This window comes from Lactuca virosa, chromosome 9, assembly GCF_052849685.1.
Source record: "Lactuca virosa cultivar CGN04683 chromosome 9, Lactuca_virosa_CGN04683_v6, whole genome shotgun sequence".
Classification (NCBI taxonomy): Eukaryota; Viridiplantae; Streptophyta; class Magnoliopsida; order Asterales; family Asteraceae; genus Lactuca; species Lactuca virosa.
In genome coordinates, this window is record NC_136434.1 from 219,881,897 (window position 1) to 219,903,352 (window position 21,456).

At 35.5% G+C, this 21,456-nt stretch overlaps 1 protein-coding gene, 1 non-coding gene and 1 pseudogene across 2 annotated transcripts; 1 reads left to right on the forward strand and 2 right to left on the reverse strand.

Moving 5' to 3' along the window:
- Positions 1–6,365: 6,365 nt before the first annotated feature.
- LOC145138805 (serine acetyltransferase 1, chloroplastic pseudogene) lies at positions 6,366–7,777 on the reverse strand (annotated as a pseudogene).
- Positions 7,778–10,792: 3,015 nt separating this feature from the next.
- Positions 10,793–13,438, forward strand: LOC145140325 (uncharacterized). The gene is made up of 5 exons (XM_079073850.1): positions 10,793–11,186; positions 11,307–11,943; positions 12,049–12,349; positions 12,428–12,682; positions 12,872–13,438. Exons 1-5 carry the CDS (start codon positions 10,793–10,795, stop codon positions 13,436–13,438), a joined length of 2,154 nt encoding a protein of 717 aa, XP_078929976.1.
- LOC145141730 (small nucleolar RNA R71) lies at positions 11,165–11,271 on the reverse strand. Its single transcript, XR_013722925.1, has one exon. It is a non-coding gene; the product is annotated as a small nucleolar RNA R71 (small nucleolar RNA).
- Positions 13,439–21,456: the final 8,018 nt, after the last annotated feature.

Sequence of the window (21,456 nt, forward strand, 5' to 3'; positions counted from 1 at the left end):
ATATTATAATAGAGTAGCATGTACCATATAATCACACAAATTTCAGCATAAGGACATTTTAGTCAATTAAGACAAATTTAAAAAAAGGAAAAATCGAGATTTATGGGATAATTAATGATTTTGATTTAAAAAATCTGATTTTTTTCAAATTAATTCAATTTTAAACGTAATTTTTAAGCATATACCAATTTTATTCTATCAGAATGTCATTTTGTTAGAATGATATTCTGTAATTCTGTCAGAATGGTATACAACTATGAACATAATATTATAAACACATATTATCAAGATCAATAATTTTTAATGAATACAAATGTTATATAAAACGAAATTTAATAGTTTAGAATAAATAGTTACATTCATTCTTAAAGAATACAACTGTGAACATAAATTACATTCATTCTTGAAATCTCTTGCAAAAAAAATATCGGCATTCTTGAAAGAATCATCATTCACTTTCTTGTTTCGTTCCTAGATGTCTTGTGTATGTTTGACCTCTAAGCTACTTCAAAATATCTAGCATTCTATGAGATTGACATTTTGTGAGATTGGCATTTTGTCAGAATTGTATTGCATGAGAATGATTTTATAGAAGGAGCTGCAAAAGGAGATAAACTCGAGGATGGTAAGTGATCCCTTGGCAAAACTTGGAACATCTGAAAAACATAAGAAACAAAAATCATGTTAAAACATCAGCCAATTGCAATACAACCCTTGCAGAATTATTCTTATGTGATTATAACGAAAATATAATTCTGGCAGAATCATTCATATGTGATTTCCAAGATGATAATACTCTCTACAGAATATTCTTAAAGAATGAAATAATTATTCTTACATAATGAAAAAATTGAAGATAAGAATAAACATCCAATAATTATTCTACAGAATATTCTTATGTGATTATCAGCACCTGATATATTTCATAATCGAAAAATGATTCCCTCTCTTTCAATATTGAAAGAAAATGAGAGTAATTCTAAATTTAAAGTATGATAGAATAACATAATTCATTGCTTTGATTTTGTTTACCTTAGGAGATGAGATGCACAACAATAAACATTTCATCGCTAACCATGAATACAATATGAGACTGTCATATTTCTCTTTGGCATTTCATCAAACACTTTAAGGGCGCTCCCTAAATCACCACATTTTCTATGAATCATGAATGAAAAAAAAAATCCAATTCAGAACCATCAACATCAAATTCATATGAACAACAATATATTTCAACACCATTATAAAAATCTAAAACTAAAAGTTGAAATTGTAGAAATTGGCTAGTTGGAGGAACAAAGAAAAAAACTTGTTTTTTATGGAATGGAATTGCAAGTCTGGTAAATTAAATTGTAGAAATCTCTTTGACCAACTATTGGAGATAGAAGCTAGCTTCGATTGGAGATGGAGTCGCCGAGAATAACATCTTCATCTTGTCAACGGAATGGGGAAACAGATTTGCAGCTTCTGATCCACGGCTTCTTCTTCATTCGTCAATAAGAAAAGAAAATGGGAGGAGGAAGAAATAGAATACGTATCATATGAGAGGCTAGGGTTAAATAATTGGTCAAAGAGATTTTTATGGTAATTTCCATGAATTAAGGGATTTTATTTTAATTATTATGCTAAAGTTACATAATTACCCTTATAACAATTTTTATTCATTTAATTTGTAACATCCCAAATTTCGAGTCCAAAAATTTCATTTTAATTAACGGATTATAAAACATTCATAAGAAAACTGCGTAACAATGTATCATTTTGTGAATCAATGTATCATGTCTGAAAACCCAAAACATATAAAAGCAACATGTCATAGTACAATCCCAGAATATCTCAAGTGCGGAAAATCAATGCGTGTGTGTATGATGTGCCGCTACTGCGCCAGCTCTTTCCCCTTCGCTGAAGAGGTACCTGAAACCAAAACTGTAAACTGTAAGCACGAAGCTTAGTGAGTTCCCCCATCGTACCACACATATACAATACATACTGTCAGGCAGTTCTGGGGTGCCTGACTACCCAGGTCAAGCCATTCTGGGGTGCTTGACTTACCCAGGTCAAGCCATTTTGGGGTGCTTGACTTACCCGTCGGTCTGTTTCACCCGACTATCGGGGACTATTTCACCCCCTACCACTACCACATAACACACATATACTACCAGGCAATTCTGGGGTGCCTGACTACCCAGGTCAAGCCATTCTAGGGTGCTTGACTTACCCGTCGGTCCTTACGACCGACATCCGAGGACTATTTCACCTCCTACTACTACCACATAATATCATAGCATGAACATACTGTCAGGCAATACTGGGGTGCCCGACCTACCCTTCGGTCCTAACGACCGAACTTGGGGACTATTCTCCCCCTACTAACACTATCACATATAACACATAACATATCATGCTAGCACATAAACATATTAGGTAGCAGCAACCCTAGATGAATGTCACAAAGACAATCATCTAACATACAACTCCTACTGGTGGGCCGGCATTGTGGCCGTAGACCCACCGCTACTGAAAGGTAACTCACCTCAAACGAGTAGCTGCTGATAATCTGTGCGGAGAATCTCTGACTGCTGCTGCTCCGGAAATCCTCCGGCTATAATCCCCACAAAACACTTAATCAGAATCTGATATCTACCCTTAGGGTAAAATGACTATTTTACCCCAGACCAAGTCCAAGTCAAAGTCAAAGTCAATTTCCAGTTGACCCGACTCGCCGAGTTGGGTCGTCAACTCGTCGAGTCCCTATTTCTTTAATTGTCCTCATCCACGTCTCTACTCGTCGAGTTTAGCAACGACTCGACGAGTTCTCCTTCTAACACAACCTCGGATGAACCTTCTTCCGACTCGCCGAGCGGTATGAACACTCGTCGAGTCCATCTTCATCCTAAGAACACGTCCTGTCCTCGACTCGCCGAGTTGTATGAACAACTCGTCGAGTTCATCTTCAAGAGTTGGGAGATTGCCTTGGACTCGCCGAGTCTGCTCGTGCACTCGTCAAGTCCTATGAACTCCAGGACTATGGCTTATCCCAATACGTTTGGGTCACTCCCTTGGACCCTCTAAAACCTTTCTTTCACTCAACTGGTTCCCACGAACCATAACAGAAAAGGGGAGTCTAACCTTGGACTCGCCGAGTCCCAAGAACGACTCGCCGATTCGATGCAGTCCAAGTCTTATTTCTTCGATTTCTGGAGTGCAACTCTTGTCCAAATGATAGATCTAGGTCCCTAAACTCAATCTAACACGTAAAGTTACAAACTTTACGTGCATGCATGGGACTTTGAGCCTAAAATGCCCAAAAAGAAGCTCTTAAGATGCATGGGGTCTTCCATGGGTGCAAAAGCAACCCCTAACTGCCTTGTGACCCTTCCATGGACCTAGATCCGAAGCCTCAACCCCCAACCATGCTTGCAATCATAGTTGGCTACCAAGAATGACTTATAAAAGCCCTAAATCTCCCCAAAAAGGGATCTAACAAAAGAACAAGCAAGGTATAGACTTTATACCTTCTGAGAACAACAAATGATGCACTAAACTCGAATCCTTCAGTCTCCTCTTGATCCTTCTATGCTCTTCCTTCTTCATTGTGATCAAAATCCACAAAATCACTCAAAAGCCTTGAATCTTGCACCAAAACACTTAGGGTTTGCTAGGGAGGGTTTCTGGGAGCAATAAGGACAAGTGGGGGATGAATGAGATGATTAAATAGGGTGCAAACCCTCAGATTAGGGTTTTTGTCCAGACAGAGCCTACTCGTCGAGTCCAGGATCCGACTCGACGAGTCCCATACTTAAACCCCGCGTTCTAACCCGCTTCTACTCGGCGAGTTGGGCCATCAACTCGCCGAGTCCCAGGCCAAAAATGTAAAATTACATAAATGAAATACATACAAGAAACCAAGTGCTACATAATTATTCCTAAATTCCTATTGGTGCATTCATGCACACAATAGTTGCTAGAAACATTTGAACCTAGCTCTATATATATATATATATATATATATATATATATATATATATATATATATATATATATATATATATATGGAAAAGTGAATATGTGGCTGTTATGTACCTAAGATTAGGTATAAAACTTTTAAACGACTTAGTTTTAAACAAAACAAATCCAATTTCATTTTCTTTTAATTTTATTTTAATATAATACAATTGAATTGAGTTAAATTATAGAATAAAAAAGATCAAATATATATCTTTTTTTTGCAAAAAATTCATTGAAGTTTCTAGGAAAAGTAAAAAAACCAATATTTTTTTAATGAATATAACTCAAATATTTTGTCCTTCAATTAAAAACAATATCCAATGATTTGTGAAAACATTGACTGAGTTATTGTATGTTCTTTTTTTATCTTTTATTCTGTTAGTTTTCATTTAAGATTTAGTAGATTTGATTAAATGGTAATGATTTTTAATACTTTAAGTTCTTAGACACAATGAAAAAAAAAACATAAATTTGATTGGCAATGTAGCAAGTCACGTGATTAAGGAAGAATAGTAAGTGAGATATCATGATTACTTTGGTATATAGATCAAAACTTCATAATTTGGAAGATTCTATATATAAGCTTAGGTACATAACAGTCACATATTCCGTAAGAAATATATATATATATATATATATATATATATATATATATAAAGACTTAAATGAATATGAGGTCAAAATGTAGGGATTTTATAGTAGATTTCCCATAAATAAAAATACGGTGTTTGTTTAAATAATGACTAACTAAATAAAATGGGTTTTATAGAACATTTTAGATAATATGGATAAACTAATTAAAAAAATTAATGTTATTAGAGAAGTTTAACCATTTGAGGGTTGCTTAATTAGAAGTTAAAGTTAATGTGATGATTAGGTTATAATAATTTTAAGTCATAATATATGTTTATTATTGGAGATACTCTCACACAAATGGTAGTTAATGATATTTTTTGTGTAAGATGTAAATAAAGTATTTATTGACACACTAAAAATGTGAACTATAGAAGTAGTTAACCTTTTCTAGCTCTTACCACCCTCGTCCTCATCACAATTGTCTTTTTCATAGCCTTATCTCTCTAGACAATTTGTGTACACTCCAGCATAGATAAACATGGCGCACTTGACATCTCCATCGGCTGGTCCCTCCTTTCAATGAGGACTAAAGATTTGAAGCAACTGCTCAATATGCTTGAGGGGAAAAAATGAAGTTGATTTTGTATTTCCACCCTTCTTGAAGCAACACGTGATTTTCATCGCATGTTTCGTGTAACCTATGTTGTTTAAAAAATGTTTTCGACCGTCGATGAGATACAAGAGAATGTGGTGAGTCCGAATTCATACCTAACAGTTTATGTAGATATGTAGCCGAAAAAATGAAATTGCTACAAACAATGATGATGCAGATAGTAAATCATGTGAAAGAGCACTGAATAATTCAAAAAATAAAAATGAAAAACCCATGTAAATATATATTACCTTCTTTTGGTAATTAATTTTTTTAAATACATTGGATCGCTATTTATTTTTAAAAATTACAACACTTAAAAGTACAAAACTCCTTCATTGACTTCTCAGGCTATAAATACCATTATACCAATTCCAAGATTACTCCTAGATTTGGAGATTGTTAATAGATCGTTTACCTACCCGGTGGAATCTTAGCATCAAAGGTTTTGGATATCCCTTCGTTGCTTTGCCCGTTATATGATAAACAAGTGGAAAATTCATATCATGTTTCCTTTTTATATGAAGATGTTTATGTTATCTGATAAAAGGTGTTTAGATGAGTGAATTTGGTGCTTCCGGGTATGGATATACTACATGATCTATTTTTTTTGGTTGGATACGGTTTCGTTCTCTGGTAATAAAAAGACGGTTTTGGAGACTATTATTCAAACGACATTATGGGTGATTTGGAGATATCATAATGGTATCATTTTTGGAGACTTTAATCCGATTAAAAATCGGATTTTTGAAGATATAGTTGATTTTTCTTATAATTGGTTTAGTTATGGGAAATTGTAAAACTAAAGGTAATTGGGTTGATTGGCTTAAAAACTCAATTCTAGCTATTTATTTATAATTTCTAGCTACTTGCTAGTTTCGTTTTAATATTATTCACACACACAAAAAAAAAAAAAAAAAAAAAAAAAAACTTCTAGAAGTACATATTAAAGGCCCTGTTGAGTTTGGGCTATGAATACCATAACTTGTTAAGAAGGCCCATTGACGGTTTATATGAATTGGGTTGTGCTTTAACTTGTTTGCATATTTTTTACTATCTTACAGGAATTCACAAGAACTAAGGAACATTATAGGAATTACGAAATATGAATTAAATGGAAGGACATGTATTTAGGCAAATAACATCTTTATAGGAGCATTACATGGCCATGAACCATGAAACATATACATATTATTGCTGGAATGCAGATACCAAAGTAAATCTTCCCAATTATTTCTCTCTTTACAATCATCAAAGAAATTCTTTATTCATCGTAACAAACAACATTGTTGATAGTTGATACAACTAAAAAGTTATATTAAACAAAACATCATTTCTTCCAGGAGAGCGCTAACTCTCGCTTAGAATTTATCCTCATACTGTTTGATGATCTACAATTTCATATCAAGAAATCCATGCCTTTGTGAAATGTGATTCACAATCTTTTCTAAATAACATAATCACACCACTTATGATCCATAGTAAAACTAGGAACCTTATCAAGCTTCACCGGATTCATCTTTCCTCCGATCAACTTTGCTGGGTTTCCAACGGCGGTTGTTCTAGCCGGCACATCTTTCAACACCACCGATCCCGCCCCAATTTTAGCCCAATCTCCGATCCTAATATTACCCAAAACACAACTCCCAGCACCAATCAAAACCCCATCACCAATCTTAGGATGCCGATCGCCATTACTTTTTCCAGTTCCACCCAATGTCACATTATGCAAAATGGAAACATTGTTTCCGACGACTGCAGTTTCTCCGATAACAACTCCGGTGGCATGATCAAGCATTATTCCCCTTCCGATCTTTGCTGCAGGATGTATATCAACTGCCAACACTTCAGAAACTCTACCTTGAATCAAAAGCGCTAAAATCTTTCTATTTTGTAGCCATAGATGATGTGCTATTCTATGAGCTTGACAAGCGAGAAAGCCTTTAAAGTTCAAGAAACAGTGTACGTAGCTTATACAAGCTGGGTCCCTTTCCTTTACAGCTCTTAAATCGTCTTTAACAGCGTTAACGAGTTCTCGATCTTCTGTGAGGACACCCATGAAAAGATCGTATAGGGTTGCACTAGGTAAACTGGAATTACTCAATTTCATTGAGATGTGGTTGACTAAAGCGCTTTCCATTGAAGAATGAGATAAGATTGAGGTGAGATAGTAGTTTGACAAGATGGGTTCTTGATCGATATCGGATCTAGCTTCGTCTTTCATTTTGGGCCATAGATCATCGTAATCTTGATGTGTGTATACATTGATCTTGGAGATGGGTTTGCAGGAAAACTGATCAGGGTAATCGGATCTGCAGAATTTGGCATAGTTTTGATTACATTCGAATTCGATAACTTGTGTTCTTGAACTGTGGATACAAGCAGTCATCTTTATTAGTTTTTTGGGGGAATTGATGAAATTGTTATGTGGGTAATGTTGAGAAAGATTGAAATTGGGAGATGAATGATTATGAAGAAGAAATGGGGAGGTTGAGTATGAGAATAAAGGACGCAACTCTATATATATGGAGCCGAGGAGGCATCGTCAGAATAAAGACGGCGCTTTTACCGGAAAAGAGTAACGTATTTTTATTCACCCCACCACTATAAATAAATAAGTTCTCAAGAGCAACTTTGCTTCATCTTAAAAAGTTACGCTAATTGGTTATGGTATAAACAATTACTCCCTCCGTCCCAATATTATTGTTTACAGACAAAAAACACACATATTAAGATAAACATTAACTACCACTAACTTTATTTAATAAAATGACAGTTTTGTCCTTACATTAAGTATCATTTTTAAAGTATTGAAGATATGGAGGGCCTCAAAGTAAAATCCGTACCCGATCTATATATATGTTAGAAATGGTATATCAAGCAACTAGAAGAAATCTGAAATTCAAAGTCAAATCCAAGTCAAGTTCAAGTCCAAATCAAGAAGCAAGCAAGTTAAATATGAAGAGTTGATCAAGACAAAGAAGATGTGTGGTATAATGAGATTGATCCCTCGATAGTGGAATCATAGGGGTAAACTTGGATTTTCTGTCCATAATGGAGCTTACCGCATTTACTGGACGAGTTCAGAAAAAAAGGAGGGGTTGGTCAAGCTAAATTTTTATAAACGAATTTTCGTGAAATGATTTTAAAAAAAAAAATACAATGTTTTCACAAATTTAATTCGGTGTAAAAATTATTTGCTCAAGCTTGGTTTAATTTATCAAATATATTATTATGAATCGTTAATATAAAGTATTGAGCTGTTGGCTAGGTAGTGATTTCATTGGAGCTTCCTCGTTGTGAAATCTGATCATGTGAACAAAAAAATAGTGAAGTGTTTTGATAAAGTTTAAATTTTTAGTTTCCTTAATCTTGTTTTAGTTTTAATTCTAAGTTTCTTTTTTTTGGTTATCTACATCATTCCATTTGTTTATAATGTTTTATCTTTTTCTTACTTGAGGGCAAGTAAGGTTTAAGCTTGGGGAGATTTGTTAGATGCCATTTTATGCATCTTATAGGGTAGTTTTTTTCATCATTTTAGCATCATATTTTGTACATTTGCATGTCATTTATTTAAACAATGTTCAGCTCATGTCTTTTGTTAGAATTCCCGTACTGCTCATGTTTTTATGTCGATTTCAGATAGTTCGAGTGGAGCAGTGCTTTAGGAGCAGTTGGATGCGTGTTTGGAGCTTAAAATGGAGCTTGGGACTTATGGAGTATGTTGAGGAATGTTTGGAAGATGCTTTGGTCAAGAAACATTCGATCGAATTGATCACACGAAGAAAGAATCTACAATCTAAAGTTAAAGGATGTTACTGGCAACTTTGACCCCCTGTCAGTATTTTGACCATATCTCGAGAACCGTAATTCTGATTGACGCGATTCAAAATGATCTGAAAAGTAGACGAAATTTCGGACGTCATAGGCACAACCTGCGATCCCAGGTTGTCTCCTTGCGATCGCAGGTGACCCTTTTTTCGATCGGAGGTTGCCTTCGAGGTTCTTTTGTGCCCAAAATTCATCCGGGAGTGAAAACTCAATACCTGCGATCGCAGGTTGTGTACATGCGATCACAGGTTGGCCAAAAAGTGTCAAAATAGCATCCTACTTCATTAAAAAGGCACCAGACGCGTTTATTTCAAAACCTGCGATCGCAGGTTGTATACATGCGATCGCAGGTGCGTCGTTTTTGCTGTTGGACGTATAAATAGGCCCTGATAACATCCCTGTAACCCAAGTTGGCGATTCCAGAGGTTCCAGACGACGAAAATACAATTTTGGAGGTGTTTCTTCTCCGATTTCATCAATTTCTGAAGATCTGAAGACTGTGGATCATCTCCTACGTTTAGTTTAGTAAGATTTAGTAGTTTAATGTTTGTTTTTATTGTTTTAGATCAGATTTTATCCATGTCTGGCTAAACCCTAGTTTTCAGTTCTGCAAAGACAAGTACTTTTCATGTGATTGATCATTAGATCTGGTTTTTGATTTGTGTTTCTATCTAGATTCTTCAGTTTTGTTCTTAATGAATGTTTGATTTTCATTCTTGTTAGTCTGATCACCTAGCTAGGGTTTTATCATTCCAGTTAATCAGTTAATAGAATCCGTAATTGTTCTAATTAATTGGTAATAAGTAACAAGTAATAAATCGGTTCCGTGTTTGGGATTTGACTTTATTATAAATTGTAAAAATCATACCTTTACGCTTCCGAGCTTGTGAGAAGTATTGGGTATTGCTGGGAATTTTACAAAGAACTTAATGCAACTTTTCTGATCTTAATTAAGAGCTTGTTTGATTAGACAGTAAAAAGTTAGGGTTAATTGAAGAGCTTGTTTTGGTTAACTAAATAAGGTAAAAGAGAAATTACTAGAGCTTGTTAGTTTTTCTCAGTACCAGCTTAGATAGAACGCATCTCAAAAAATCAGATCTGGATCGGTTGCATGATTAGGAAAGTCACAGTAGAGCTGAAACCATTTTTATTATTGATTTTCGTTTACTTTATTATCACTGCATTTCTAGTTATTAGTTTTAATCAAAAACCCCTCTTTTATACTCTGTTTCTTGACTAGATGTGCCTGATGCAAAAAGGCATTGACTTTTAGGCTGTGTCCCTGAGGATTCGACCCTGCTTCCCTGTGCTATATTTTTAGTGCAACCAGCAGTGATAAATTTATTTGTTTAATAAGTGCGCGACAGCGTGTTAACAAATTGGCGCCGTTGCCGGGGACACGGTGCTTTCTAATAGTTTTATGCCAAGAATTTTTCGCTCAGGTACACCTTTAGTTTTTGATCCAGAAATCGAGTGAACTGCAAGGAGACTAAAAAAGAGGCAGCAAGAAAGAAACAATCAGTTGGTCTCTTTGGTTCATCATCTTCCATACCCCCAGAAACCTCTACACCACAAGGCACTCCCTTGTGGAACGAACCAGATCCGATTTTTCCGAAAGTACCCCCATCTTCTCCTCAAAACAGCCCTTATAAAACTTACTCCCCACCTTCCTCCGTAAAATCTGAAACCACCGACTCTTCAGAAACCGAATCTGGAGAATCAGACATGAGTGGAGACGAAGCAGAAAAGACCCTTAGAGAGTGGGCCACTCAAGAGGTCAACCAGCAGCCCCTTTGCATCACTTTTCCGGAAGCCCAGAACTTCGAACTTAAATCTGGGCTGATTCACCTTCTTCCTACTTTCAGAGGATTGGAAAAGGAAGACCCACATAAATTCCTCAAGGAATTTCATGTGGTTTGTTCTGGAATGAAGCCTCATGTAGTTACTGAAGACCAGATCAAACTAAGGGCATTCCCCTTTTCGCTTCAAGATTCTGCAAGAGAATGGTTGTATGAACTCTCATCTGGTTCCATCACCACTTGGACAGAGCTCGCGAAGCTGTTCTTAGAGAAATATTTTCCAGAAACGCGAGTCTCCAGTCTCAGAAGAGAAATCCTTGGTATCAAACAATGAAAAAGAGAAGCTTTACATACCTACTGGGAGAGATTCAAGAAGTTGTTGGTCCGTTGCCCCCAACATGGAATTAGTGATTACCAGCTCTATAACTGTTTCTGTGAAGGTCTGACACCCATGGAAAGACGCCTTATAAATGCTTCCAGTGGTGGTTCTTTGGGTGATATGACACCAACTGAAATTAGAGAGTTGATCGAAAAACTGGCAATCGAGTCTAAACGCTCTGGAAATGAAGACGAGTGGTATCCAGATCAACCAAGGGGTGTCAAGGAAGTCAGCAATATTCATTTGGAAGCTCAGATATCTGAATTGACAAAAGATGTTCTGCTCTTGACTAAAGAAAAAGCAGCTGCAAAGAAACAATGTGGGATTTGCTTGAAGACTGATCACCCTACAGATATGTGCCCAATATTGCAAGAGGATACAGTTGCAGTCAAAGTTGTCGGGGGCTACCAACAGAATTTTCAGAATAATTATCAGCAGAAACAACAATTTCAGCCTCCACCCGGATTTCTGCAGCAGCGAAATTTTCAGCAGCCGGGTTTTCAGCAAAATTTCCAGAATCAGCAGAATTCTCATTTTCAGCCCAACTTCCAGAATTCGAATTACCAGAATCAGAACACACAACAGCAACCCAATAGTTCCAGCATGGCCTTAGAAGATATAGTGAAGAGTCTTGCCACGAGCACCCAAGCATTCCAGACAGAAACCAGAGCTAGTATCAAGAATCTGGAGCAGCAGGTGTCTCAACTTGCCACTTCTGTGGGTCGTCTGGAATCTCAAGGAAAGTTACCGGGCCACACCGAAAACAATCCGAAGCATAATGTTAGTGCTATTTCCTTGAGAAGTGGGAAAACATACAAATGCCTAAGTGCATCTGAACCAGAAAACGAATCTGAAGACGAATTTGAAGAAGTTCTGGTAGAAGAAGGAGATATCGAAGAAACAGAAAAAGGAGCTGAAACAGAAGAGTATGAAGAAGTGTTAGTTGAAGAATTCGCTGAAAAAGATAAAGAAAAAGAAACTCCAGCACTACCCAAGCCAATTCTGAAGGAGTACAAGTCATTACCTCCCTTCCCATCGCGACTGAGGAGCACGAAGCGCGAAAGAGATGATGAGGACATTATGGAAATTCTTCGCAAGGTTGAGGTAAATATCTCACTTTTAGATATTATCCAACATATCCCTCGGTATGCTAAATTTCTGAAAAATTTATGTATTTCAAAGAAAAAAATGAAATTTAATGAGATTGTAAAAGCTGGTGAAAATATTTCTTTAATTTTGCAAAAAGGTTTGCCTCCAAAGTGCAAGGATCCGGGGATTTTCTCAGTTCCTTGTAAATTGGGGAACCTTGATTTTCCAAAAGCCATGCTTGATTTAGGAGCTTCAGTTAATGTCCTTCCCTATTCTATTTTTGAGAATTTAAAAATGGGAACCTTACAAAAGACCGGGACAATTATACAGTTGGCTGACCACTCAACAGTACACCCAAAAGGTGTACTGGAGGATGTTCTTGTCCAAGTGGATAATCTGATTTTTCCCGCTGATTTTTACATTTTGGACATGGGAAACTTGGACACTTCAGATTCAAACTCTATTATTTTGGGAAGGCCTTTTATGAAAACTGCAAAAACAAAAATTGATGTTTTTAATGGAATGATTTCAATGGAGTTTGATGAGGAAGTGGTTAAATTTCAAATTAATAATGATGATTTTCCTTCTAAAAGTATTTCTGTCAATTATATGGGTACCAGCAGTCCTTTATTAGAGGGCTGCTGTGAGTTTTCTAATGTCTCTGTGCAAGAAAAATTTGCAGACATGAATTTATCATACACATCAAGGGAGCTGGCTAAAGATAAGCTTGGGGAAAACAAAGGAGGGATCTTGGTTGTTGAAAAGGAATTCGTAGAAGCAGATAAACCTGAAAAGAAGTTATCTGAAGGGGCTGAGACAGGGTTAAAAAGAAACAAACTTTTGGAAGAAAAAGAGGGAAATGTGATTTCTGATATAAATCTGAAAAGAAAGGAATCTGAAAACAATAATTTTGGGAAGAAAAAGAAGAAGATCAGAAAACGGAAGAAGTTTGAAAATAATTTGAAAGATATATCTGAAGACAATCTAGAGTTTTTCCATGCTGTTGAACAAGTTCCAGATCCACCAATCTTTCCATATTTAAAGGGATCTGGAGTCACAAGAAAAAGAGTTGAGCTTCAGAGAAGTCCCAACCACACCACTTAGTTAATTTGCTTGGGCAAAGTCGAGCCAACGACTTTAAAAAAGGGTGGCTTTCCGGGAGGCAACCCGATGAGTAGTTTTTAGTGTTTTTTTTTTTTTTTTTTTTTTTTTTTTTTTTTTTTTTTTGCTTTCAACAAAGAGATAGTCATAGTCCCAAGCAAGCTTAGGCAAATCAGAGGATCGACAGAGTCGCTGAAATTCAGATTTTTCGTCAACATTCATCGTCAAAATCAGATTTCTACAAACTTATCAGGTACATTCTTTCCTAGCTGCACCTTTTTGCCCTTATATTCTTTATTGAGCTGTTCATTCCTCTCTAAGCATTGAGGACAATGCATCATTTTAAGCTTGGAGAGGGGGTTAATATAAAAAATTTTGCATTTTTGTTTAAAATTTTAATTTTTCAATTTTTTTAGTTAAAATTTTCAAAATTTTCTTTTTGCTTTTTATTTTATGCATTGCATTTGCATATAAAAAATTCAAAAAAAGTCCAAAAAATATTTTATTTTTCTGCATTCATAAATAAGAGAACAAAAAAACCAAAAATATTTTTATTTCTAGTTATTTTTTTATTTTCTGCATATAAAAAATCTTTAAAATCTTAAAAAAAAAAGATTTACATGAGATGAGGATATATCTTTTTACATTCGATAGCTCTGTTAAGATGAAGTGTGATAGTTACTGAAAATAATGGCCTCATTACAATCAATTTTAAGAATTATCTTTTCAAGTGCTTTAAATGTTTTCAATATGAACCAACATAAGAGTCGGATAATTTTTACAATGGAAGTGTGGGATGGAAAAACGAACAGTGTTTTGAAAATAATTTCCGTAGATGCCTTAAAGAGAACCTAGATTGGATAATCCGTATCATTCCTTGAAGTACTGAACCCTATAGTTTCTGCGCCTTTTGAGGTTGGGAGGGAACTCTCATTATACCCACAAAATAGTTATCATTTTTGAAGTATTGAAGATATGGAGGGCCTCAAAGTAAAATCCGTGCCCGATCTATATATATGTTAGAAATGGTATATCAAGCAACTAGAAGAAATCTGAAATTCAAAGTCAAATCCAAGTCAAGTTCAAGTCCAAATCAAGAAGCAAGCAAGTTAAATATGAAGAGTTGATCAAGACAAAGAAGATGTGTGGTATAATGAGATTGATCCCTCGATAGTGGAATCATAGGGGTAAGCTTGGATTTTATGTCCATAATGGAGCTTACCGCGTTTACTGGACGAGTTCAGAAAAAAAGGAGGGGTTGGTCAAGCTAAGTTTTTATAAACGAATTTTCGTGAAATGATTTTAAAAAAAAATACAATGTTTTCACAAATTTAATTCGGTGTAAAAATTATTTGCTCAAGCTTGGATTAATTTATCAAATATATTATTATGAATCGTTAATATAAAGTATTGAGCTGTTGTCTAGGTAGTGATTTCATTGGAGCTTCCTCGTTGTGAAATCTGATCATGTGAACAAAAAAATAGTGAAGTGTTTTGATAAAGTTTAAATTTTTAGTTTCCTTAATTTTGTTTTAGTTTTAATTCTAAGTTTCTTTTTTTTGGTTATCTACATCATTCCATTTGTTTATAATGTTTTATCTTTTTCTTACTTGAGGGCAAGTAAGGTTTAAGCTTGAGGAGATTTGTTAGATGCCATTTTATGCATCTTATAGGGTAGTTTTTTTCATCATTTTAGCATCATATTTTGTACATTTGCATGTCATTTATTTAAACAATGTTCAGCTCATGTCTTTCGTTAGAATTCCCGTATTGTTCATGTTTTTATGTCGATTTCAGATAGTTCGAGTGGAGCAGTGCTTTGGGAGCAGTTGGATGCGTGTTTGGAGCTTAAAATGGAGCTTGGGACTTATGGAGTATGTTGAGGAATGTTTGGAAGATGCTTTGGTCAAGAAACATTCGATCGAATTGATCACACGAAGAAAGAATCTACAATCTAAAGTTAAAGGATGTTACTGGCAACTTTGACCCCCTGTCAGTATTTTGACCATATCTCGAGAACCGTAATTCCGATTGACGCGATTCAAAATGATCTGAAAAGTAGACGAAATTTCGGACGTCATAGGCACAACCTGCGATCGCAGGTTGTCTCCTTGCGATCGCAGGTGACCCTTTTTTCGATCGGAGGTTGCCTTCGAGGTTCTTTTGTGCCCAAAATTCATCCGGGAGTGAAAACTCAATACCTGCGATCGCAGGTTGTGTACATGCGATCGCAGGTTGGCCAAAAAGTGTCAAAATAGCATCCTAGTTCATTAAAAAGGCACCAGACGCGTTTATTTCAAAACCTGCGATCGCAGGTTGTATACATGCGATCGCAGGTGCGTCGTTTTTGCTGCTGGACGTATAAATAGGCCCTGATAGCATCCCTGTAACCCAAGTTGGCGATTCCAGAGGTTCCAGACGATGAAAATACGATTTTGGAGGTGTTTCTTCTCCGATTTCATCAATTTCTGAAGATCTGAAGACTGTGGATCATCTCCTACATTTAGTTTAGTAAGATTTAGTAGTTTAATGTTTGTTTTTATTGTTTTAGATCAGATTTTATCCATGTCTGGCTAAACCCTAGTTTTCAGTTCTGCAAAGACAAGTACTTTTCATGTGATTGATCATTAGATCTGGTTTTTGATTTGTGTTTCTATCTAGATTCTTCAGTTTTGTTCTTAATGAATGTTTGATTTTCATTCTTGTTAGTCTGATCACCTAGCTAGGGTTTTATCATTCCAGTTAATCAGTTAATTGAATCCGTAATTGTTCTAATTAATTGGTAATAAGTAACAAGTAATAAATCGGTTCCGTGTTTGGGATTTGACTTTATTGTAAACTGTAAAAATCATACCTTTACACTTCCGAGCTTGTGAGAAGTATTGGGTATTGCTGGGAATTTTACAAAGAACTTAATGCAACTTTTCTGATCTTAATTAAGAGCTTGTTTGATTAGACAGTAAAAAGTTAGGGTTAATTGAAGAGCTTGTTTTGGTTAACTAAATAAGGTAAAAGAGAAATTACTAGAGCTTGTTAGTTTTTCTCAGTACCAGCTTAGATAGAACACATCTCAAAAAATCAGATTTGGATCGGTTGCATGATTAGGAAAGTCACAGCAGAGCTGAAACCATTTTTATTATTGATTTTCGTTTACTTTATTATCACTGCATTTCTAGTTATTAGTTTTAATCAAAAACCCCCCTTTATACTCTGTTTCTTGACTAGATGTGCCATAAAGCGGACATAAGTAGACTTCCGGACTGCATCTCCTGCGAAGCGAAGATGGACAATTTCTAGTTATATTGAAAAACATTTTTTTATATCCTTTTTAAGTTTTTTTTATGGTGGGAACCTTTTAAGAAAAGAAGTTGTCATATGTATCACTGCTAAATATGATGCCATTTCTCATTTTGTTAAATACTAGTTGTGAGACCTTTTATTCAAAAAAAAAAAAACAAACGTGAAGATCTAATAATTTAGAAATTTTAAATTTATAATAAAAATGCAAACAGTTTAATTATTAAAATTGAAATGCTTATTTATCTTTTAAATTTAAACTAATAATTTAAATAAATTAACAACTAAAATAATTGGATTCAATTTAAAATTTTAGAAATTATAAGGAAAGTTGCATTAATGAATTAGATATACATTTATTATTACATTTAAATATTATATGAAATTTAATAAAATGGAAAAAACCACAAAATGACACATGGATATAATTTAATCCAAATTTACCACAAAAAGACATGTGGTATAATGCCTAAAAAGATGACAAGTGACAAAATTATTTTCATTTATTAGGGATGATTTTCTCCAATATTTGTAATTTTTGTTAAGACTTTTAACAAGATTTTGATAGAATGTATTTTTCTGTCTATCAATATCATCCCATTAACCTTATATAAATACAAGAGTACAAGGAAAAAAACATATACAAAATTGGTATACAGACCTATACACACACACACACACACACACATATATATATATATATATATATATATATATATATATATATATATATATATATATATATATATATATAGACACACACACATTGTAACACTCGTTTTTCAAAATAGATCAGTGTAGCGCATTAAGGAGTCAAATGAATGTTTTTTTCTGTGGGGAAAAATCAGGTGTCACGACATGACCATAGAGAAGTCACGACATGACGATCAGTATGTGAAACGTGGATCTGGAGGCATGTTACGTCATGACATGAGTATGGTCACGACGTGAGGATGACTGCAGCCCAAACTCATAATCTTTTAGGGTTTCCTTTGTATTTAAGCAACTAATCTCGAATTTAAGGTTTCATTTCCAGCCTCCATCACCTTTAGATCCTTAAAGCAAACCCTAATACTTTCCTCTTCATTTGTGAGCATGTCCTTGGTGTTTTGAATCTTTTGGAAGGAAGAATAAGACCCTTGTGGTGTAAAGAACCACTTAGCAAGCTTGAAATCCGTATGTAAGCCATTTTTGGACCATTGTAAGTGTTCAAGATCATGGTTCTAAAAAACGCGCCATGGCGCGCCTCAAGGCGTGCCATGGCGTGAGACGTAGTGTTGCTGTTACGAAAACGTCCAAGGCGGGTTTGTTAAGCGTGGCGTCCAAATAACGTGTCAAGGCGCGCCTTATCGCGATATGGCGCGAGTTTTTTTCAAGGCGCGAGTTTTTTTTGTTTTTTTTTTGATTTTTTTATCGGGACTAATATAATTGAGTTTTTGTTAACTTTTTATATTAAATACTAATATAACACTTCTAAAAACTTGATATACTTGATAAAAATCAATAATTATATGATTTATCTCTTGTAATATATAGAAAATAGTCACGCTTTGAAAAACGCCATGACTCGACAAGGCTTGTCATGGCTTAACTTTTACCTTGCCGCCAAGCCACGCCTCACGTTATTTAGAACCTTGTTCAAGATCCAAACTTTATGTTGATAGCTTCTAGATTTAGGCTTCTTGTCCCTTTCTCTTCATGTTATAGAAGTTTGAATGGAAGGATTCCATAAAGTTGGCAACTTTATGGGTCCTTGAGGTCCCTTGAGGGTTGTGTTTGTTGGATCTGAAGTTTGGCTAAGTTTGGGAGTCATTAATGTGATTGTGGCTCTATTTATTTATCATTTCAACCTAATATGATATCAATTCATGCATTGGACATGCATGTCTATAAACAATCAATTTCAAGGATGATTTTGGAGTAAGAAGGCCCTCTAGAGAGTTAGAATGGATGGCTCAAAGGATTAAGGGTTGAATGCATTAAGTTGTCACATTGTGTTGTAGTCACGACGTGACGATATGGTGGTCAGGATGTGATAAGGAGTTTTCCCGTTTGTTTTGGACTGGCTTGGTCACGACGTGACGATGGTTTTGATCGCGACTAAGTTGTTCTAATTTGGAGTTGGATCAGGGTTGGTTTATTGGGCATGACGTGACTAAGGGTTGGTCACGATTCAGGAATTAGCTGTTAGTGACGTTGAGTGTTGACTTTGACCGTTGACTTTGACATTGGTTGACTTTTGGTCAATTTCTAGATTTAGAAGGTAGACTTAGGGGTTACCTTGTGTGGTTTTAGTAGGAGGTGTTTAGCACCTGTTCGTTGGCTGTGAGAGCGGTTAGTTGTGGACTTCTCCGAAAAGGTGAGTCTTCTCACTATACTATGTAGGATGATAGCTGTCTTTATGACTCTTGCATTGGTATGTTGGACTGCGCCCATTTGTATATTGGGCTAGGCCCATTGGTATATTAGGGTTGGGCCTATTTGTATGTTGGGTTAGGCCTATTTATATGTGGGTTGGTCCTGTTTGTATACTAGGATGGGCCTGTTACTATAGGAAGGACCCATTATGTGGTATTTTGGGGAACTCGCTAAGCTTTGTTCTTACAGTTTTGTGGTTTAAACATTTTTTGGTACTTCTAGGCTCAAAGGGAAGGGTCCGGCATGATTGCACAACATCCCCAGATGGTTTTTTCCATATTGATCACTTTTAATTTACTATGATGTTTGAAAATATAGTTTACTTTGTTTGATTTTGGAACAAATGATTGTATGACCTTGATGGTTTAAAAATGAAATTTTTTATCGGTATTTTGGGACATTACATACACACTAAATTTTCTCTTTAAAATTCTATAAAGAGGAATGGTATGAACATCCAAGCTCAACCAAAACTCATAAAACAAAATTAAAGAAGCCTTAAGTGAAGATAGAGAGATATTGAGGATTGGATGGATCATGAAGAACTTGAACATTACCAAAACCAACCTGATCTCGAAAAAATAGATATCTACTTCGATATGATTAGGTTACTAATATTGAACAAAATTAGTAGACATGGAATCACATCGATATTGTCAGAGTACAAGATCATAGGTTTGTATGTAACTCGCGAATAAAATTATGAAAGCAATATGTTTTTGCAACGTTATTCAAGCCTCTATACCCGAACTTAATGTTAGACAGATAAATAATGCAACAAATCTTAGAGAAACAATACACTAACCTTAGAGAACCAAGAAAAAATATTATTTCCCTTAAAATACGTAGTACATAGATGTAGAATGTTGTGTAGAGGGACTATCCATCCCATTTGATATCTAAATAAGCAATATAGGGATGAGCATATGGACTGGGGAACCGGCCGGAACCGGTACCGGAACCGGAACCGGCACCGGAACCGGAACCCGATGGAACCGGTCGGGCCGGGACCGGGACGTTATTTTTGTGGATTTTTGGAACCGGGAACCGATAGGAACCGGAACCGGTAGAACCGGCAAAAACCGGAACATATGATGTTATTTTTCGAGGACCGGTTCCAACATTTGAAGACACGACAAGAACCGGTAGGAACCGGGAACCGGAACCGGTAGAACCGCCGGGCCGGTTCGGTTCTTGATTTTGGCCGAAGCCGGTTCCCGGGTCGGGTCCGGTTCCGGCCGATTCGGTCCTTTTACTCATCCCTAAAGCAATATGACTTATATTAAGGGTGATGTGAAGTTAATCCATGGTCTAAATTTACCCAAGTATACTAGAGGATTTGTTTTAGAGTGCTAAACTAGGCATCATGAGGATTATGCATACAAAGACAAATATAATAAAAACATAGGCCAAAAATGGGTGTGTGATTGTTATATACTAAAGGGAACATACTAAGCTTCTATACATAGTAGGATTAGTGACGAGGTTGCAAGAAGAGTTTAATTTTGATTGTGTATTGACATATGTTCAACAAGGCTTATACTTAAGCATACTCACATGCTAAGAATCTTTAGGACATACTTTTGTTGAGTAAGAGAAGTGGTTAGTCAGATACATATATAAAGTTAGAAGAAAGTAGTTGATATCTCATAAGTTAGTCATGGAGAACTCATGGCTTAAAAATAAAATAATGTTCTAATAGAGAGCCACTGATGAGGTAGCCAAAATATTATACTCCATCCGTCCCAAAATTATTTTCCACATACAAAAAAACACACGGATTAAGAAAACATTAATTACCATTAACTTTATTAAATGAAATGACAATTGTACTCTATTGTTGCATTTAATTTAATGGTAGTTGCATTTAACTTCATGGTAGTTTAACTAATAATGAGGGGTATTTTGGTAACATATTGAGCAAAACATTAAAACCAAAACCTATGATGGCTATTTAAGACACTAAAGAGAGCAGGAAAGTGGTAGATATGACTCAAAAATCGAGGACCACGGAAACTCAGAGGCTGATACAAAAACGCAGCCTCCTGAAGAGAACTATGAAGAACACATTATTTATATCTAGTTGACAAATCAAAAAGTGTCCAAAGATTACAAGGCTGAGCACAATATATAAGATCCTCTTCAACAACTGAACTAAATGTCTCATCACAGTCAATACATAGGCGCTAACATTTAATATTAGCGACAAGACATGCTTTGTAACGTATAAGTATCCTATCAACGTTTAATATCTACTTAAACACCACATGGGTGATTAATATTTACCCCATGGTCATGTAAAGAGG

Coding starts and splice junctions, on each gene's coding strand:
- LOC145140325 (XM_079073850.1), top strand. CDS start 10,793: ATGAGTGGAGACGAAGCAGAAAAGACCCTTAGAGAGTGGGCCACTCAA. Junction 11,944..12,048: donor AAGAATCTGGAGCAGCAGGT/GTCTCAACTTGC, acceptor TTCCTTGAGAAG/TGGGAAAACATACAAATGCC. Junction 12,350..12,427: donor AAATTCTTCGCAAGGTTGAG/GTAAATATCTCA, acceptor TGTATTTCAAAG/AAAAAAATGAAATTTAATGA.